The sequence below is a fragment of the Oncorhynchus mykiss genome, chromosome 16 (genome assembly GCF_013265735.2).
Source record: "Oncorhynchus mykiss isolate Arlee chromosome 16, USDA_OmykA_1.1, whole genome shotgun sequence".
Classification (NCBI taxonomy): domain Eukaryota; kingdom Metazoa; phylum Chordata; class Actinopteri; order Salmoniformes; family Salmonidae; genus Oncorhynchus; species Oncorhynchus mykiss.
Genome location: NC_048580.1, coordinates 17,047,594 through 17,065,714, shown reverse-complemented (window position 1 = coordinate 17,065,714; position 18,121 = coordinate 17,047,594). Strand labels below are relative to the sequence as shown.

Genomic DNA, 18,121 nt, shown 5'->3' with positions numbered 1-18,121 from the left:
TCTCCCTTCCAACCGCCCACCCACCCCAATAGACTTCCCCCCATCTCCCTTCCAACCGCCCACCCACCCCACCTGACTCCACCCACCCCACCTGACTCCACCCACCCCACCTGACTCCACCCCCAAAGTTAAACCCCCCCCCAAAAAAAGACAACGCAATGGAACGATGCACATTAACACAGTAACCCCCCCCCCCCCCCCCCCCCCCAACCCACCAAATAGTTCTGTACATTTAAAGAAGAACAAGTAACATCACAATTAAAGTTGTTCCTCAGTAAGAGAGGTGTCTCCACGATCCTCATACCCTCCAATGATTGGTTCGCAAGCTCGTATTTAATACAAATAATGAAGGAGAACCAACTCTTTCAAGAAAAGGGGTCATTGAATAGTCATGTAATCTACCATTTGCTTTATATCTGTCATTGAAACACGTTTAAGTGGAACTAAATAACAATTTTCTGTTTAACACTACAAAATAAAGAGAAGAACAGAAGTTCAGAAGAATTTTGGCAGATTCACAAAGCCATACTCTACAGCTCATTGGATTATTATTTCATTATAATATTTATATTTTTTCAATAATGATGGGTCAAATATTGACCAGTGAACTTTGATAAAACAGTAACACATTTTCAAAGCCTTATGGCACAGAAACAGAAAAAAAAGATTGAACGAAACAAAGAGAAAAGAATGAAGGGTGCAGAGCTAGAAAAAGGGTAAGGAAGGAGTGAATAAGGAGGGATCTACTCTATAGACTTGGTAACGAGCGACAGAGGCTGAGGGGCCGTGGAGTTGGGGTGTAGCGAGCGGGAATGACACAGCGATGCTGCCAAGGGCCTGGCCAGGGCGGCGCCCGAGGAGCCCGGCTGCCGCGAGGACGAGACGTCGCCGTGCGCTCCGTTGTGGGCTGCACCAGGCGTTTTGCCCGCTGCAGCAGCAGAGTTTCCCAGCAGAACCAAAGATGGCGGAGGAGGATGCCCAGGCAGGAGGTGCCGGTGCGGGTAGTGGAGAGGCTGGTGGGCCGGTTTCATAGTCAGTGAGAGAGGTTGCATTTGTTCAGTCTGAGGTCTGGACTCTTTCGAGGAGGGGGAGGGGGCCACCGAGGAGGGGGAGGATGGGGGGGAGTCTAGTAAGCTGCCGTCCGAAGAGGGAGGACTGGCACAGCTACCTTCACCTTGGATGTAGCGAATGCACTTTTTTTTTCTCCTGGAGATGGGGGACAGAGAAAGACGGGTTTTGTTTAGCAGGACATCCCAGAACTGACAACAATCTGCTGGGCAATAGCCGAGCCTTAGCAGTCAACATAAATGCACCATCTTGTTTCACTGGCATTATGCATGCCGTCAATGTCTTAAAGATAACATCTAAAAACCTATTTCTGGGCGTTACATTATTGTTGTTTTCTGGTGCATTTAAGTGGTTGCCAACACTACAGCCTGGCTGAGGATCAAGGCTACATGTGGCCTGCTCAGATTCCCAGGACATACACACAGTACACCAAACAGACAGACATGATGATGAACAAGGAGAGGCAGCAGGAGGATGAAAATGATGGATGAGAAATGGATGAAGAATAAAGAAGAATGAAGAATGGTTTTATTGGCGAATCTCAAGACAACTTCCTTTATTGTTACTATTTTCCCTCATCTTTTAAACGTTTCCTCACAGAGTTCTGATCTTTACTCAACCAAAGAGCTGGCCGTGGTGAAGAGCTACTGCCAGGATCAACCTGCTCTTCCGAGATACTAGTCCTCCCTCTCTCTCCCCTCCCTCCTCTCTTCCCTCCACTATCCTGACTTCTCTCTCTCCCCTCCCTCCTCTCTTTCCTCCACTATCCTACCTTCTCTCTCTCCCCTCCCTCCTCTCTTCCCTCCACTATCCTGACTTCTCTCTCTCCCCTCCCTCCTCTCTTCCCTCCACTATCCTGACTTCTCTCTCTCCCCTCCCTCCTCTCTTCCCTCCACTATCCTGACTTCTCTCTCTCTCTCCTCCCTCTCCTCCACTATCCTGACTTCTCTCTCTCTCTCCTCTCTCTCCACCACTATCCTGACTTCTCTCTCTCCTCCACTATCCTGACTTCATTCTCTCTCCTCCACTATCCCGACTTCTCTCTCTCTCCTCCCTCTCCTCCAATATCCTGACTTCTCTCTCTCTCTCCGCCACTATCCTGACTTCTCTCTCTCTCCTCCACTATCCTGACTTCTCTCTTTCTCCTCCCTCTCCTCCACTATCCTGACTTCTCTCTATTTCTCTCCGCCACTATCCTGACTTCTCTCTCTCTCCTCCACTATCCTGACTTCTCTCTCTTTCTCTCCGCCACTATCCTGACTTCTCTCTCTCCTCCACTATCCTGACTTCTCTCTCTCTCCACCACTATCCTGACTTCTCTCTCTCTCTCCTCCACTATCCTGACTTCTCTCTCTCTCCTCCCTCCTCACTTCCCTTCATTATCCTGACTTCTCTCTCTCTCCTCCCTCCTCACTTCCCTTCATTATCCTGACTTCTCTCTCTCTCCTCCCTCCTCACTTCCCTTCATTATCCTGACTTCTCTCTCCCTCTCTCTCCTCCCCCCTCACTTCCCTTCATTATCCTGACTTCTCTCTCTCTCTCTCTCCTCCCTCCTCACTTCCCTTCATTATCATGACTTCTCCCTCTCTCTTTCTTCCACTATCCTGAATCCCCTCTCTTTCCTCCACTATCCTTACTTCTCTCTCTGTCTCTCCTTTCCTTAGGGGGGAGAGTTCAGATGTTGAGGTAAGAGGTTAGGGGGATCCCCACTACGCTGCACCTGCCCCTAAGACGTGTGTATGAGGGTCACGGTATAATGGTTGCATTCCTGCTCGGGTCAGGACTCTCCCCTGTCTGGCACGCCTCCAGCCAACCCATCTTGCTCTGTGGAACGGCCCACAATGCAACTGCACTGAGCTATCACTCAAGAGGCGGGGGGGGGGGGGGCTGTGCACGTGCTATGTTCATATGGGGTGCAGGGAGGCAAGGATGGACAGAGGGGGGAGCCTCTACCCATCTCGTTTCACCCTGCCATCAACAACAACAACTCCTTATCACAAGGTCTGTGCGTGCCTCGAGGGCAAATACACTGTGGTTCAGACTGTGTTACTAGCTCACAGGGACAATGAGCAAGAAGGAGAAAGAACAGAATTGGGAGGTGGGGAGGGAGGGAGGCGGGCAGAAGTGAGTGATAGAAACGATGCTTTGGTTCAGCTAGCCTTCTCTGTTCTATCGTTCAATCAAGGGTAAGGCCTGTTTGTCAAGTCATACCCTGCCTGTACTCCTTCAGGTAAAGGGTTCACATAAATACTGTGAGAGAGAGAATGAGATGGGAAAAAAGAGGGGGGGATCGATCAGTGAGAACTGATAAGAGAGGAATGAAGAGAAAGGGAGAGTGGGGAAGAAAAATATATATTTTGACAACCACACATACCTTACACTGATGGCATGCTGGACAAAAAGGCATGCACTTGTGAGATTTGACAATTACACAAAGAGAACAAGCACACAACAAAAGAGAAAGAGTAAAACCACAGAGAAATGTCAACTGAAAAGCAAGAGAAAGGGAGTTGTCTGCTTGGCTGTCAAAGACCCTGTATGAGTATTGTGTGGTACTATTATTACTGCCAGTGCCAGCCTGCATCTGTTCCTCTGCCAGTGCCAGCCTGTATCTCTTCCTCTGCCAGTACCAGCCTGTATCTCTTCCTCTGCCAGTGCCAGTCTGTATCTCTTCCTCTGCCAGTCTGTATCTCTTCCTCTGCCAGTGCCAGCCTGTATCTCTTCCTCTGCCAGTACCAGCCTGTATCTCTTCCTCTGCCAGTACCAGCCTGTATCTCTTCCTCTGCCAGTACCAGCCTGTATCTCTTCCTCTGCCAGTGCCAGTCTGTATCTCTTCCTCTGCCAGTGCCAGCCTGTATCTCTTCCTCTGCCAGTACCAGCCTGTATCTCTTCCTCTGCCAGTGCCAGTCTGTATCTCTTCCTCTGCCAGTGCCAGCCTGTATCTCTTCCTCTGCCAGTACCAGCCTGTATCTCTTCCTCTGCCAGTGCCAGTCTGTATCTCTTCCTCTGCCAGTGCCAGCCTGTATCTCTTCCTCTGCCAGTGCCAGCCTGCATCTGTTCCTCTGCCAGTGCCAGCCTGTATCTCTTCCTCTGCCAGTGCCAGCCTGTATCTCTTCCTCTGCCAGTGCCAGCCGGTATCTCTTCCTCTGCCAGTGCCAGTCTGTATCTCTTCCTCTGCAAGTACCAGCCTGTATCTCTTCCTCTGCCAGTACCAGCCTGTATCTCTTCCTCTGCCAGTACCAGCCTGTATCTCTTCCTCTGCCAGTACCAGCCTGTATCTCTTCCTCTGCCAGTGCCAGTCTGGATCTCTTCCTCTGCCAGTGCCAGCCTGTATCTCTTCCTCTGCCAGTACCAGCCTGTATCTCTTCCTGCCAGTACCAGCCTGTATCTCTTCCTCTGCCAGTACCAGCCTGTATCTCTTCCTGCCAGTACCAGCCTGTATCTCTTCCTCTGCCAGTGCCAGTCTGGATCTCTTCCTCTGCCAGTACCAGCCTGTATCTCTTCCTCTGCCAGTCTGTATCTCTTCCTCTGCCAGTACCAGCCTGTATCTCTTCCTCTGCCAGTGCCAGTCTGGATCTCTTCCTCTGCCAGTACCAGCCTGTATCTCTTCCTCTGCCAGTCTGTATCTCTTCCTCTGCCAGTACCAGCCTGTATCTCTTCCTCTGCCAGTACCAGCTTGTATCTCTTCCTCTGCCAGTACCAGCCTGTATCTCTTCCTCTGCCAGTGCCAGTCTGTATCTCTTCCTCTGCCAGTACCAGCCTGTATCTCTTCCTCTGCCAGTGCCAGTCTGTATCTCTTCCTCTGCCAGTGCTGAAGTGCTAACTGCCTGTCAAATCGCTACAAATGAGCTAATATCAATATATTTTTTAACAGACATATCGATTGATAGTATGTGCCTGTGTAACATATTGATTTCCCCATCTCCAGGGGAATTACGCCTGATGCATCTTTCAGGAAATGGAGCCCGGTGGGGTCTGTTAACCTCTTGGCTCCTTAAACGAAGCAGGATTTATCCCTGGCTATTTCCAAGCCCGGCCCTCTGACACCCCGCTGCTGCCCTACTCATCATCTACCCGTTACGTTCACAGACTAGACCAGGAAATACAGCGAGTATATCAATGTGATCAACTGTTGACGTCTTATTTTCAATCTGGAACAGCACTACAGTAGAAGCTGAGTGTGGAGCATTGCTAATTGAGTTCAGCAGGCCTTGTGGAGGACTTGAATTGGATGTTGACTTCAACTGGACACCATATGAAATCCACCTTTAGAATTGGACATGAAAAGTGACTTGGCACGATAACTCAATATCTTATGAGCTGTTTTCTTTGAGGCAATGACAAAATGCCAGATAGACTTTCTGTCGTAATAACTACAGGTCAATGTTGAAAACAAAAAAAGGAGAAAAATGAAATGTATTGATAGGTCGCATGCCCTGGGTTGACCCTGGTGATGCAGAGTATCAAACGGAGCGTCACAATGGTCAGGGTAGAGGTGGGGACACAGTGCAAGCCAGACACGGAGAAGGATATTACTTAACAGAAACAGATACCTACCATGAAAACATTCCCAATTCAAAGACTGCTTGTGTCAGAACAGAAAGACAACAGGTAGGGACTAATTAAGGGTTATTGGAGAGGAGTTTGGAGGAAGAAGAAGAGGAGGAGAAGGAGGAAGAGGGCATAGAAGAAAGTCACTCTGGTGCCCTCTGAGAAGCAGGGTAAACCTTAGCACGACAAGGTTATCAAGAAGGCCAATTCAGACAGACACTTAAAACAGTTTGGATGTCAGGCACTTTCATACAGCCTGGATAGAAAATGGATTTCAACCTTTCAACTTGCCAGAAGAATAGTATCATAAACCATTCATGTGTTCCATTTTAAAATGACATTACAACAAAAAGGCCCAAGGTTCTCCTAAATGTGATTGTGTTCAATGTTGCAACAAGGACCTTCCCTTACAATGTTAGAATTGCTGAGATAGAGTACAAATGATGAGAGTAAATCCATTTTCTGCGATGGGGCTTCTAGTTTCCAAAGAAAAGAAGTGAAATGACCTGATAGGAGAAGTTCTAGCAGAAAATCCCCCAATCAGGAGAAGGAACAGATAGAATGTTGGCATCATCAATTAACACATTGAAGGAAACATAACACACATCTGTTTTAGACGGACGTGTTGAGAAGACGTAAGAGAAGGAAGTGATTGTCATTACGGTTGTCCTCCCGTAGATACTACAGGGGTATACCTGCATGGTTTGCACCATAAACTCAGCTGGTCAAGCCCGAACAAGGCACGACACTTCTTTGGGGCATTTGCATCTGTTAGCCAAAGAGGTAGACACACAAACGGTACAAAAACACAGAAAATGGACACGTCATTGGACAGACAACATATAGCCAAGGCTTAGGTTTGGGCTGCCAACACTGGGACCTCCTCCACACAGTCCAGGCCATCGCGTCTCCAACTCCTCTCAGACCCAGTCTGATGAGGCCTGCCCCTCATTATGAGAATATGCCCTATAGGACCCACCCAACCCCAAATCTATCTATATGCTGCAATCTAGACTTGGGTACAGACAAACACTACTCACACCAACAAACACACACACACACACGGACATTAACGCATACCCTGTTAGCCCTGTTCCCAACACAACTAAGAGGCAGGCCAGACTAGCAGGGCTGGGTTGGAGGAAGAGTCGGGAGGTGGCGACAGCCTGGCGAAGGAAGGAGAGTGGGAGGCGGGGAGGGAAGGAGTAAGTCCCAGCTCAGCGAGCAGCCGTCACCTGGCCCCCGGCGTTCACGCCGGCACACACCATACACACCTGCACGGGCCACACCAGTTATTCTGCTGATCGAGCCCAAAGCGCGCTCGACACTTCTTAGGAGCGCTCAGGTCTGATGCCACAACAGGGAGGGAAGCCAGCAGACAGGAGGAAGAATAACCAAAAAGGGAGGGAAGAGAAAGAGGAGAGAAATAAAGGAGAAAAAAAACGGAAACCAGTGAGACTGTGAGCTTCGTAATCGTGGCATATCTAGCTAATTTCCCCCCTAATTAAAAAAAGATGCAGTGTGTCTTTACAGAAAGGACTGTCAGAAGACACCGTTAGTCTTTCAGACGTTAGTAATCAAACCGCAAGCAAAAAGAGAACAAGTGCATAAATGCGCAAAGATTAAGTGGAACAAAAGGATAGTCATTTCCCCTTTAATAGAAGGTTAAAGCCAATAAAAAGAGCATCGGTATTTGTTAAAGGAGCAGAATATGATGGGGGAAATAATGCAGACTTGATTACATTTCTGCCAAGTGCCATTCATAGTTCTACTTTTAATCAGCATATTTGAGAAGGAGAGGCTAGAGGTGGTAGGTAGGAAGAGGTGGCAGTATCTGACTGTTCCACTAAGTGGAAGTTTGGGTTAGTCTCAGCCAGGGACAGCATTAAAGGGTTCAACCTTACTGAATGCAGCAAGGGCACTACTACTGTGCTTAGACCTGAATTCAAACACCTGGCACACAGTTTTCTACCATAGTGGCTTAATAATCCCAATGTAGAGCAAAGTGACAGCTGGGCTAAAGGAGGAATCCTATGGCGAGTGAATCCAGGCCTTAGATTGAGCAGAGACCGCGTAGAAGGGGAATAGGCCCAACTCATTCTGGCCCAGGCAAAGGCACAATCACAGCTACTGAAGCAAATAGATTAAGGAGGTTTACCCGGACTGGCGTAAAATCTCTGGGTCATACTCAACATTAAGATTACGTTAACTTAACAGCCACCACTAGAAATATATACAACATATGGATTTGGCCAAATGGGGAAGAGATTGTTCTAGAATAAATGGCTTAAAAACAGAAGCGTCATTAAATAAATATGTAAGTATATAAAAATAAAACATACTTTTGCTAGTGTAAATAAAAATGGTCAAATAGATAAACATAAGAAACATTTTAAGAAAGAAAGCAGCAAAGAAAGCATATAACATCCTTCAAAGTATTGCATTTAGCTTAAAGTAAAATGTATTTTAAATCAAATATATTTCACATGCATAAATACATAATAAACTGAAAAGAGAGGAGAAAAAAAAACAAATGAGTAATTTAAGACTCAAAATGACATTAGCACCTGTAATCGGAGGGAGTGAAAGGCAAGGGTTTGGAAAATATTCTCTGTGTTCTGAAAAAAAGAACAGATGAAGAGGCCTTCAAGAGGGGATCGTCACGTAAACGAGAGTAAAATACAGTTTCATATTCCGCATTTCTCCTTCTCAACCCACAGTATGGAATATCAGAAGAATGTGAATAATAAGAATATCAAATGAAGAAGTAATAGAATTAGTAAACCTCCTTAATTTTAAGAAGTGGGTGATTATTTTCCCCTTTTTCGGGGTGATTAAAAAGCATGCATGAAAACAAGCAGGGGCGGCCCAGGTTACAGACACACAAGCACAGTCTATCTGCAGGGCACAGGCATTATAACACGCAGACACACAAGCACAGTCTATCTGCAGGGCACAGGCATTCTAACACACAGACACACAACACTGGCAAAGTTAATGTTAATAACTATCGTTACGCTTCAATTTCACATTCTCAAAACACACATATCAACGTTTCATAAATGCTGGGGGGCAAAGTGTGTGTGTGTGTGGGGTGGGGTGGGGGGGGTGAGGCTGGGGAAGGGAGGGGGTCATGCATATTCAACGTTATTAGCTGAGGAAGGCTATGGGAGGAGGTGGGGAATGGAAGGAGGGGGTAACAAGCAAGTCTACCATTTAAATATTGCATTACGTGTAGCATAACTATGTTGTAGAAAAAAAACGAGCACGTCAACACAGAAATAAAATAAAAAGCAGTAGAGAGGGGGGGAAAAAACGGGCTGGACTATTATAGTGCACGATGTCACACAGTCCTGAACACATGAAGGGTCTCCTAACAGGAGAGAGAACTGCCGCTCACTTACCATTGCCCTCTCCTGGCTGCTTATCCCGTTTCCTCTTCTTCTTCTTGCCCTGTTGGTTAGCCGCCAAAACAAGAGAAATAGACAGGAACCTTAGTTATTATATTGCAGAGGACCTGACACGTGAAATGAAAACGGGCCCATCTTTCTGTTCGTTTATTCATTCATTCTCTAAACTCTTTCTCTGCCCGCCAGTTTTAACTGCCACTACAAGACATTGCAGAATTTCCCCTCTTCTCCCTTTCTGTATCTTTTGACTTGTTTTCCTCTCGTTTAGTGACCATCGTAGAGGCTTTGTTGGTTTCTCGCGAGGGAGTCAGATTTGCAGAATGCTTTGTGCAGGCTGAGAGGAGTCAAAGTTTCACTGGCCAACCTGACCTTTGCAGGGGTATACGATGACCCCTGAACTGCTGGACGCACAGCAAACGCTGGGAGAGAAACTTCCTATCAGCATCAGAATTCCAGGGACTTTCGACCCTGTTCTATTTAGCCCGGCAAATCTACTGTAAAGTATATTGTAGATTCCATTGGCTGAGGTGTCTAGGGAAGCAGTCAACAGGCATTGCTAGCGAGGTGAGCTCTCAGCTCAGACGGAACAGTAAGAGCACTCATCCCAGACACACGTCCTTGTGGAGAGGAGAAGTACAGGAGGTACGTGTTGAAAACTTAAAAACTTACATAGTTATCTCGTGCAGACCAGCCGGGGTAGAGCTGCATGTGAAGCTGTCGCTCTTTCCTGGCCAGCTCGTAGTATTTCGCCTGCTCCTCTCGCGTTAGGGCGTGCCACTACAGACGGACACGTGGAAAGAGAGAGAGGGAGGGGAGGACAGGGGGAAGGACATAATAGAAAGAGAAGAGTGCAAAAAGTGTCAACAGTAGAAGAAGACAGTGTTCAGTCAAGAGCAGTGAGAAGTAGAGACAAACTAAGACATGTTGCCTTTGTCTACCAGACCCAGTAGCAGGACTATAGTCAACTAAACCATACAGGGTGTGGGGTGGATATTTTCATTTGACATTTTATTCATTTAGAAGACACTTATCCAGAGAAAGTATGGTTAAGGGCCTTGCTCAAGAGCACATCGACAGATTTCTCACTTAGTCAGCTCAGGGATTCGAACCAGCAACCTTTTGGTGTACTGGCCGAACGCTCTTAACCGCTAGGCTACCTGCCCTATGCATAGTCCCTTGTACAGGGAGTTACCAAGCTGTATGTGTAAAATGAGCGAGTCTGTGTCTATGGCGGTGCCATCTCTCTCTCTCTCTCTCTCTCTCTCTCTCTCTCTCTCTCTCTCTCTCTCTCACCCTTCGTCCCAGTATCTGGTTAATGGCGGCGCTCTCTTTCAATGTGCACTCGGCCACCACCTTGGCCCTCATCTCCTTCATGTAGAGCATAAAGGCGTTCAGCGGCTTCTTGATGTGGGGCTGCTTCTTCTTCTCGTCCTCCTTTTTCGAGTCCTGGTGTTTCCTGTGGAGTGTGTACAGTATAGTACTGTATGGTTGGCAAATACCCAGAATTGGTATTAAACAGCTTATTGTAATGGTAGAATTTAGAACAACAACACCAGTGCCAAGCTTTCCTCTACTGCCGTTTAGTTTACAATGGTAAAAAATAAGCAGAGGTGAGTGTGTGTGTGTGTGCAGATGTGTGTACTCACGAGCTGTTGAGGCCGATGTCGCTGTGGGAGGACTCTTGCTTGACGTTGGGCGTGACGATGGCGGGGTGGGGGATGCCGGTCTGGTGCAAACTGTGATGAGGGGGGACCATGTGGTGAGGGAACCTGGAGGACAGAAAACTGTGTAAATCGTCAGAGTGGACACGTGTGAAATGGAAGATGGACACATGTAGACACAAACAGAGACAGAGTATGCTCCTCGTATAGGGCCGAATCCTAACTTGAGGTTCGAGCGGGAAAGTTGGATTTTTGTGCAAATCTGTCATTGAGATTCAATGCATGACTTACACAAAAGCTTGAGTTTCGCTCGCGTATATCAAGAAAGGATTCGGTCCATGAGTTTCACAGAATTTGTATCTCACGATCACATGGAAACAGTTACCCAGTACACACACACACTAAACATCACGAGTCATATTTCATAATATTCATTTTAAAAATGAGAGCTGTTTTGTTTTGAAGTGGGAAGAGTTTCAAATGGAAGGACAGGACAGTCATTTTCTGCCAAAATGGCCCATACAGACACTTCAACTCTAATAGGCTTTAACAAGTCCTCACATGCTTCTATAGCTGAGCCAAAATAGTGTCTTCCTCCAATGGCAAGTCAGTGTGTAGTGCTGCCACTCTTCTCCGGACTGTGGATGACAAATACAAGTTCCAGGATATCTTGGCCCCTTTGCAATGTGGCAAACTACAGGTATGTGGGGTCTTATGCCAATCTGTGGTGTAAGCTGATGTCAAAACTGAGGTCATGTTTAAACATCTTCAGCTCCTAGGCCTTAGCGTTAACCATGGGCAAGGCACCTTTTTCTGTGTTAGGCCTATTCCATTGGGCCTCGTGCTAGATTCCACTGGGCCTCATGCTAGATTCCATTGGGCATCATGCTAGATTCCACTGGGCCTCATTCCAGATTCCTTTGGGCCTCATGCTAGATTCCACTGGGCCTCATTCTAGATTCCATTGGGCCTCATTCTAGATTCCATTGGGCCTCATTCTAGATTCCATTGGGCCTCATGCTAGATTCCACTTGGCCTCATTCTAGATTCCATTGGGCCTCATTGCTAGATTCTACTGGGCCTCATTCTAGATTCCATTGGGCCTCATTGCTATATTCCACTGGGCCTCATTCTAGATTCCATTGGGACTCATGCTAGATTCCACTGGGCCTCATTCTAGATTCCATTGGGCCTCATTGCTAGATTCCACTGGGCCTCATTCTAGAATCCATTGGGCCTCATTGCTATATTCCACTGGGCCTCATTGCTATATTCCATTGGGCCTCATGCTAGATCTGGATTACTAATGGTGTTATTCTTTATCCCCCTACTCGACATCTTCGTAACACCAGTATCATTAGCTACACTGATTGAGGGCACTGACTCCGCATATATGGATTCACTTCACAAAGCAATGAGCAACACAATTGTGTGTGTGATGAGTGAGTGAGAGTAATTATGTCTATGTAAGATTATTTGAATGTGAGTGTAGAGTATATATATGCCCCAGCTACGCATGACCGTACACAAATCGTAGAAAAAGAGTGGAGGATGAAGGAGGGGGAAAAAGGAGGAATAATTTATTATTTTTCTTCTTTAACAGCTCATTATCTGGATGTGTCTGGCTGCATGGCTTGGAGCCAGAATATAATGATGAGCATCAGGTCGCCAGGAACAACTAGTTTCTGTTGCAGGCGATCTCTGGGGAGTGTGTTTTCTCTCTCTCTCCCGCTGCTGCTCTTCTCTCTCTCTCTCTCTCGCTCCTGCTGCTCTTCTCTCCTCCCTTCTCCTCTCTTCATCACTGACACGTTTGTGTTTGTGCCATGTCATCTGCTGAGGGGACAGTGGCTGCAGATCAGCCATCATTAGGCCGCTGCATTTCCCTTACTCTCTCTCTTTTTCCTTCCTTCTCCCTTTCTTTGTGCATTTAAAAAAAATATATATGTTCTTCCTTCTCTACTTTCCTCCACCTTCCTGTCCCCTCCCTCCCTCCCTCCCTCCCTCCCTCCCTCCCTCCCTCCCTCCCTCCCTCCCTCCCTCCCTCCCTCCCTCCCTCCCTCCCTCCCTCCCTCCCTCCCTCCCTCCCTCCAGCTGCCACCGCGCGGCCCAGGTTATGGTTTAAACATGACGGCCATCCCTTTGATGTGCGGGGGCATCATCCAGCCTCATCAGCACAGAACAGCATCGTGGCCCAATTTAGCCAACAGAGGGGGAGAGAGATAGAGAGAGGGAGCCCCCAACCCCCAGGCTCCTACGTCTCAATCTGAAAGACAGGGATGGGAGTGGGTCATTGGCTGTAACAGAGGCCCAGTGTCAGCCAGGGCCATTTAATTGCCAATGCGAGGCGGTATCCCCGTGCCTGGTTAATGTATAATGACTCGCCCCAGCGCACCTTCCCTTCCGCAGAAAAAAAAACAAGTCTGAGAGGTAGCGAGTGAGGAAGGGAGAGAGAGAGAGAGAGATAGGAGTGAGGGAGGAACATATCAAAGGGCAGGGGGCGAGAGGCCTACACTTCCTCCCATGTGTCACACACAGGCCTGCCAGATATGAAGGACCTGTATGGCTCCAACCCCATTATTCAAATCATGTATTTTCATTTGCTCCATCCACTGACTCTGCTCTCTCCTGCTCGCCTTTTTTCCTCCAGAGAATGTCTTTTTTAACAGGTCCTGGGTGCTCATTGAGGGGGTGCAATGTACGAAAGTGAGACTCACCCTCTGCATCCTAATCGGGCCGGTATGTGGCACTAGGGGATTGTTCTCTTGTTAAGATCTGGCTACCCAGTGAAATACAGGACCAGGACATCTCAATCACTCAGGCCTCATGTAATTGTTAAATATTACTGCACTGGGCATCCCGAGTGGCGCAGTGGTCTAAGACACTGCATCACAGTGCTAGCTGTGTCACTAGAGGTCCTGGTTCGAGTCCAGGCTCTGTCGCAGCAGGCCGTGACCAGGAGTTCTATAGGGTGGCGCACAATTGGCCCAGCGTCGTCCGGGTTAGGGGAGAGCTTGGCCGTCAGGGATGTCCTTGTCCCAAAGCACACTAGCGACTCCTGTGGCGGGCTGGGCGCAGCGCACGCTGACACAGTCGCCAGGTGTTTCCTCCAACACATTGGTGCGGCTGGCTTCCGGGTTAAGTGGGCATTGGGTTAAGTGGGCAACCCGCTTGGTTGGGTTGTGTTTCAGAGGACGCACGGCTCTTTACTTTCGCCTCTCCCCAGTCCAGTTGCAGCGATGAGACAAGACTTTAACTACCAAATAGATACCATGAAATTGGGGAGAAAAAGGGGTAAAAAATAATATTTTAAAAAAATTATATATATATATATATATTACTGCACTGTTGGAGCTAGGAACACAAGCATTTCGCTACATCTGATAAATATGTGTATGTGACCAATAAAATATGATTTGATTATTAGACATGGACTGGACTTCATGACTACTGGATGTCTTGAGGCATATTTAAGCAAGCCCTTTAAAAGCCAAGACACAATTCTCTAATTCTGTTTACATTGTTTTGCTTCCGAAACCCTGTCATATACACAATTATCCAAACCTTTCAACTCTGCACCATTTATCTACCCCTTTGACAACCCAAATGGCCATATTTTTTTTTGTCAAATCCCCCATTGCAGTTTTAACATGGACGTGCTAAATCCCCTTTCTCCAGAGACGGAGACCTCCACCTATTCAGCTATGCTAATTCAATTAGGTCTCATCAGAATGCATTAGCTCTCCCCAGCCCCACAGCCAATCCCCCTAGCCCCCATCCAGCAGATTCAATTAGCCTCGCTGGAAATAAGATGATCACAATGTAAAGACCGTCATTAGAGCTGAATTAGCTGTCACTTAAAGCACAGGTCCACTAGACGTTGCCAGACCTCGGTTAGTCTGGCTGCCCGGCTCTACCAGAAACCAGACACACCCTGCCAGACACACCCTGACTGCACCGGACAGCAGGGCAACCAGGGCTGGGCTGGGGAGAAACGTCTGCTTTAAGGGAGTCGCTGGGAGTGGAAGAGGGATCCAATAGATGGGTAGCGATTATAAATGAGAGCCTTTCTAATAACCCTGCTATAACCAGCCTGTGTTACAGTGAACAGTTACTAAAGCCATGAGCTTGTCTGGATCAAGGTGATGATGGAAACTATCAACCTAAATGCGTAAGTGTTTGTGAAGACGTGAAGATATACATGTTCAATGTAAGGCTAACCAAGAAAGAGGACAAACTATTGGCTAACATATCCTCTTTTTTTAACAGTGTGAATGTGCTATTCTGCTTTTAATTAAAAGCAGAGAGATGAGGAACCCGAGTGCACACGAAACGTGTTCAATGTCGAAACACTAAGGGCGTGAGGTACTATTTCACAACATTAACCTTGCTATACCCCATTCGAGGCCTCCCTCTCTCTCCTTTCCTCCCTCGCTCACACTTATCCATCAACGTCACAGAGGTTTGAACAGTCGACCCTCAGGAGCTGCTTTTCCAATCAGCCTGTAATAAAGCTGAAGTTTGGCCTGGTTCCTAGTTCCAAACTCTCTAGCTGCCTGCACTGAAACGCCTGTGAATACTGCTCTGGGCTGGGGGAGAGGGACATGGGGAAAGAGCAGCCACACAAATCATGGGGTACTTGTCATCCACAGTTAACTCTTCCCACATTCCATACAATACAGAGTATTGGGAGAATGAGGCTCAGTTCAAAACACATAATGCAGCAACAACAATGCAGAGTAGTATAGCACAGTCCCCGGGGGAACCAGGCCCAGTTAAAAAAAGAACACAACAACAAACATTTGTGCCCCCCCCCCCCCGCAGTTCACTTGTGTCCAGAGCCCTCCCTTTGAGCTGGACCCTAATGGGCCCAACAAAGAACTAACCAAGGGTCAAGCTCCAGCATGCATCATTCTCTCTTTTTAAGTGTATAGACGTTTACATATCAACGTGTCTGGTTGTTTAAAAACTAGCAGCAAGGACATAACCCGTCCATTACAGATGTGCCTGACATGCAGCTAGGGTAAATGTTCTTCAGGGGCCTCATTAGCTCGAAAGTGATACATATAATTAATATTTCAACACATTAGTGGGGGACACTGGAGGATTGGCCTTTTGAGCGTGGAGACGGGAGGCTGCACTCTCCGCGTCACAGCCTCCTCCTGTGTGTGTGTGTGTGTGTGTGTGTGTGTGTGTGTGTGTGTTTATCTCCCAAGGCTCAACTCACCTTTGCATGGATGCGTTGACAGTGAGCGCAGTCGGGTAGGGGTGCCTAAAACCTTGGTAAACAGGTTGACCTTGCCTAGGAGAAGGACAAAGAAGAGAGGGAGGTAAAGAAACATGGTTGATGGAAGTAGAGGAGGTAAAGCCCTCTCCGTCTCCCTGATCGCAGGCCTCTTTATTCTCATTTGATCAGGACTAAAATCTAGGGGATTGCAGAGTGTGGATCAAAGGAGAGGCAAACTCCAAACAATTTGAATACCACAAATCTGATACGAATGGCTAATTAAATTTCATAACCCTTCGCTCGGTGTCGACGGAGAGGGGGCCCCTTCCTCCCCGAGCTGGAAGTAGGTGTTTTGTTGTGATAATTAAAGACGAAGCGCAACTCTTTAATGGAGCCATCACGCTAATTGAGGTCTACACATCTAAAGACAAACAATAATGAATGTAAATTTATACCAAAATAAAGTGCAGCAAATGAAAGGGTGCCGCGGCTGCGCTCGGGACCTCTCCCGGTATTTAGATCGCGGTGAGAAAACATTAAATTAACAGAGCTTAATTTGTAGCCTTTTGTCATATTAACAAGTGTTGACAAGAGTCACCCAGGGATAGCCCCCATGTGGGATTGTGGGTAAAATACGGGCAATCACGGTTCATTGCTCTAATTGGACAATACAGAGACATGCAAAATAGCATTCGACACAAAGTTGGGGTTGGAGGGGGGTTTAGGAAACCACAGTGTGCTTCTGTGGCCCATGAGTCAGTCCATTGCTTGAATGTATAAACTGGAGACAGCAGTAGAGAGGGAGACTTAGCCATTCTCTCTGCAATGTGGTCAGCTAGGAGTCAAATCAGTGCCTGATCAAAATTGAGAGGACCCCGTTTGAGATAAGTGGATACAGAGCTTTCCCTATGCACTCTGCTTATGATGTTACCAGTCTGGAAAATACTGAAACCAAGCTATATTAGCATACACAACAAACCAGAAGACATGGCCTCTGACCGATAACTATTTTACGTTATACGTTATACGTTTACGTTACATTAGAGATGCTGATTTTACAACGTAAGGTACTGCAGAACTCAATGCTCTTAATCTACATCTAGACATAGTTACAAACAACACCAGCGCATGCTTGGAGTAGTACAACATGCTTAATGACAGGTGTTTGGTATTTTATTAGGATCCCCATTAGCTGTGGCAAAAGCAGCAGCTACTCTTCCTGGGGTCCAACACAAAACAGGAAACATGACATAATACAGAACATCAACAGACAAGAACAGCTCAAGGACAGAACTACGTACATTTAAGGCACGGGTCATTAAGGAGAGTAATAAAAAGTGGCTTACTGTGGTACTAACCACCCTAGCGGATGGGGGATCTGGCCTACAGCACCAGGTGAGAGAGGGTAATAGGGAGATATGTCTGGGTGTTGTGGAGGCCTTGGAATTCCTGGAGAGAAAGAGAGAGAAAGGGTAAAGGGGCAAACAGTTATCAAATTGTTCCCAACATCGCAGCCCCCACAACCAAAAAGTCAGTGTTAAATGAATCCTTTGTGAGTTTCACAATTGAACAAAGTCAACATCACTGAAAGCTGGGTGGGTAGGGAGGAGGAGGTGCGGTTGCGCCCGCATGTTCGCAGTGGTAAATCACACGTCCTGATCAAAGCTGTTCCGAGTCAGGCGGTACGGTGGCATAACATGTTGAGAGAGACCGAGAGAAAGAAAGAGGGGGGGGGGGGGGGGACTACCCCAACATGATCCTGTCACATTAGTCTCCTATTGAATGAGAGGATTAACAACGTGTGATAATTGAGGTTTAGAAGCTAACATAACAAACGATGTGTACAGTCTCATACAGATGAAATTGACATCTGTTCCTTTAGAGGGCTGCAGGTAGAGCTTAACTCTAGAATAAACCGGGTCTGACCCAGCAAGTTATCTGACTGTCGTAAGCATGAATGAAGTGATGTTACAACCGTCTCTTCGTGTTATTCATGAACAGCTTGTTTCATAGCTTGTCGGCTTACCCAATGTCCCGTGTTACATGTTGTATTAGCCTAGATGTCTTCAACTGACACCGGCTCTTATGACTGTCTATGACACCTGTTATGACATGCCTATGCCATTATGAAGTAGGTGTTATAAATAGGGGCCCTTGGTCTCCTGCTTCTCTTTAGCACAAGTGTTTATGTTCCACTATTCATCTTC

The 18,121-nt window shown here is 47.1% G+C and overlaps 1 protein-coding gene across 26 annotated transcripts in view; it reads right to left on the bottom strand.

The window, feature by feature from the left end:
- Nucleotides 1–196: 196 nt before the first annotated feature.
- LOC110491462 (transcription factor 7-like 2) overlaps nt 197–18,121 on the bottom strand; it is a 112,083-nt gene continuing 94,158 nt past the window's right edge. For 3 of the 26 annotated variants that reach the window (XM_036946317.1, XM_036946327.1, XM_036946337.1), the window contains 9 exons: nt 17,261–17,363; nt 15,915–15,989; nt 10,676–10,813; nt 10,323–10,509; nt 9,699–9,806; nt 9,024–9,087; nt 8,187–8,237; nt 6,894–6,966; nt 197–1,206 (listed from right to left, as the gene is read on the bottom strand). In XM_036946317.1, coding sequence (XP_036802212.1) covers nt 744–1,206; nt 6,894–6,966; nt 8,187–8,237; nt 9,024–9,087; nt 9,699–9,806; nt 10,323–10,509; nt 10,676–10,813; nt 15,915–15,989; nt 17,261–17,363 — 1,262 coding nt within the window. In that variant the 3' untranslated portion in view covers nt 197–743. Of the gene's footprint in view, nt 1,207–5,624; nt 5,687–6,314; nt 6,388–6,889; nt 6,967–8,186; nt 8,238–9,023; nt 9,088–9,698; nt 9,807–10,322; nt 10,510–10,675; nt 10,814–15,914; nt 15,990–17,260; nt 17,364–18,121 lie in introns of those variants that run through there. The other 23 variants (XM_036946326.1, XM_036946331.1, XM_036946342.1 and 20 more) reach the window with 20 other exon arrangements.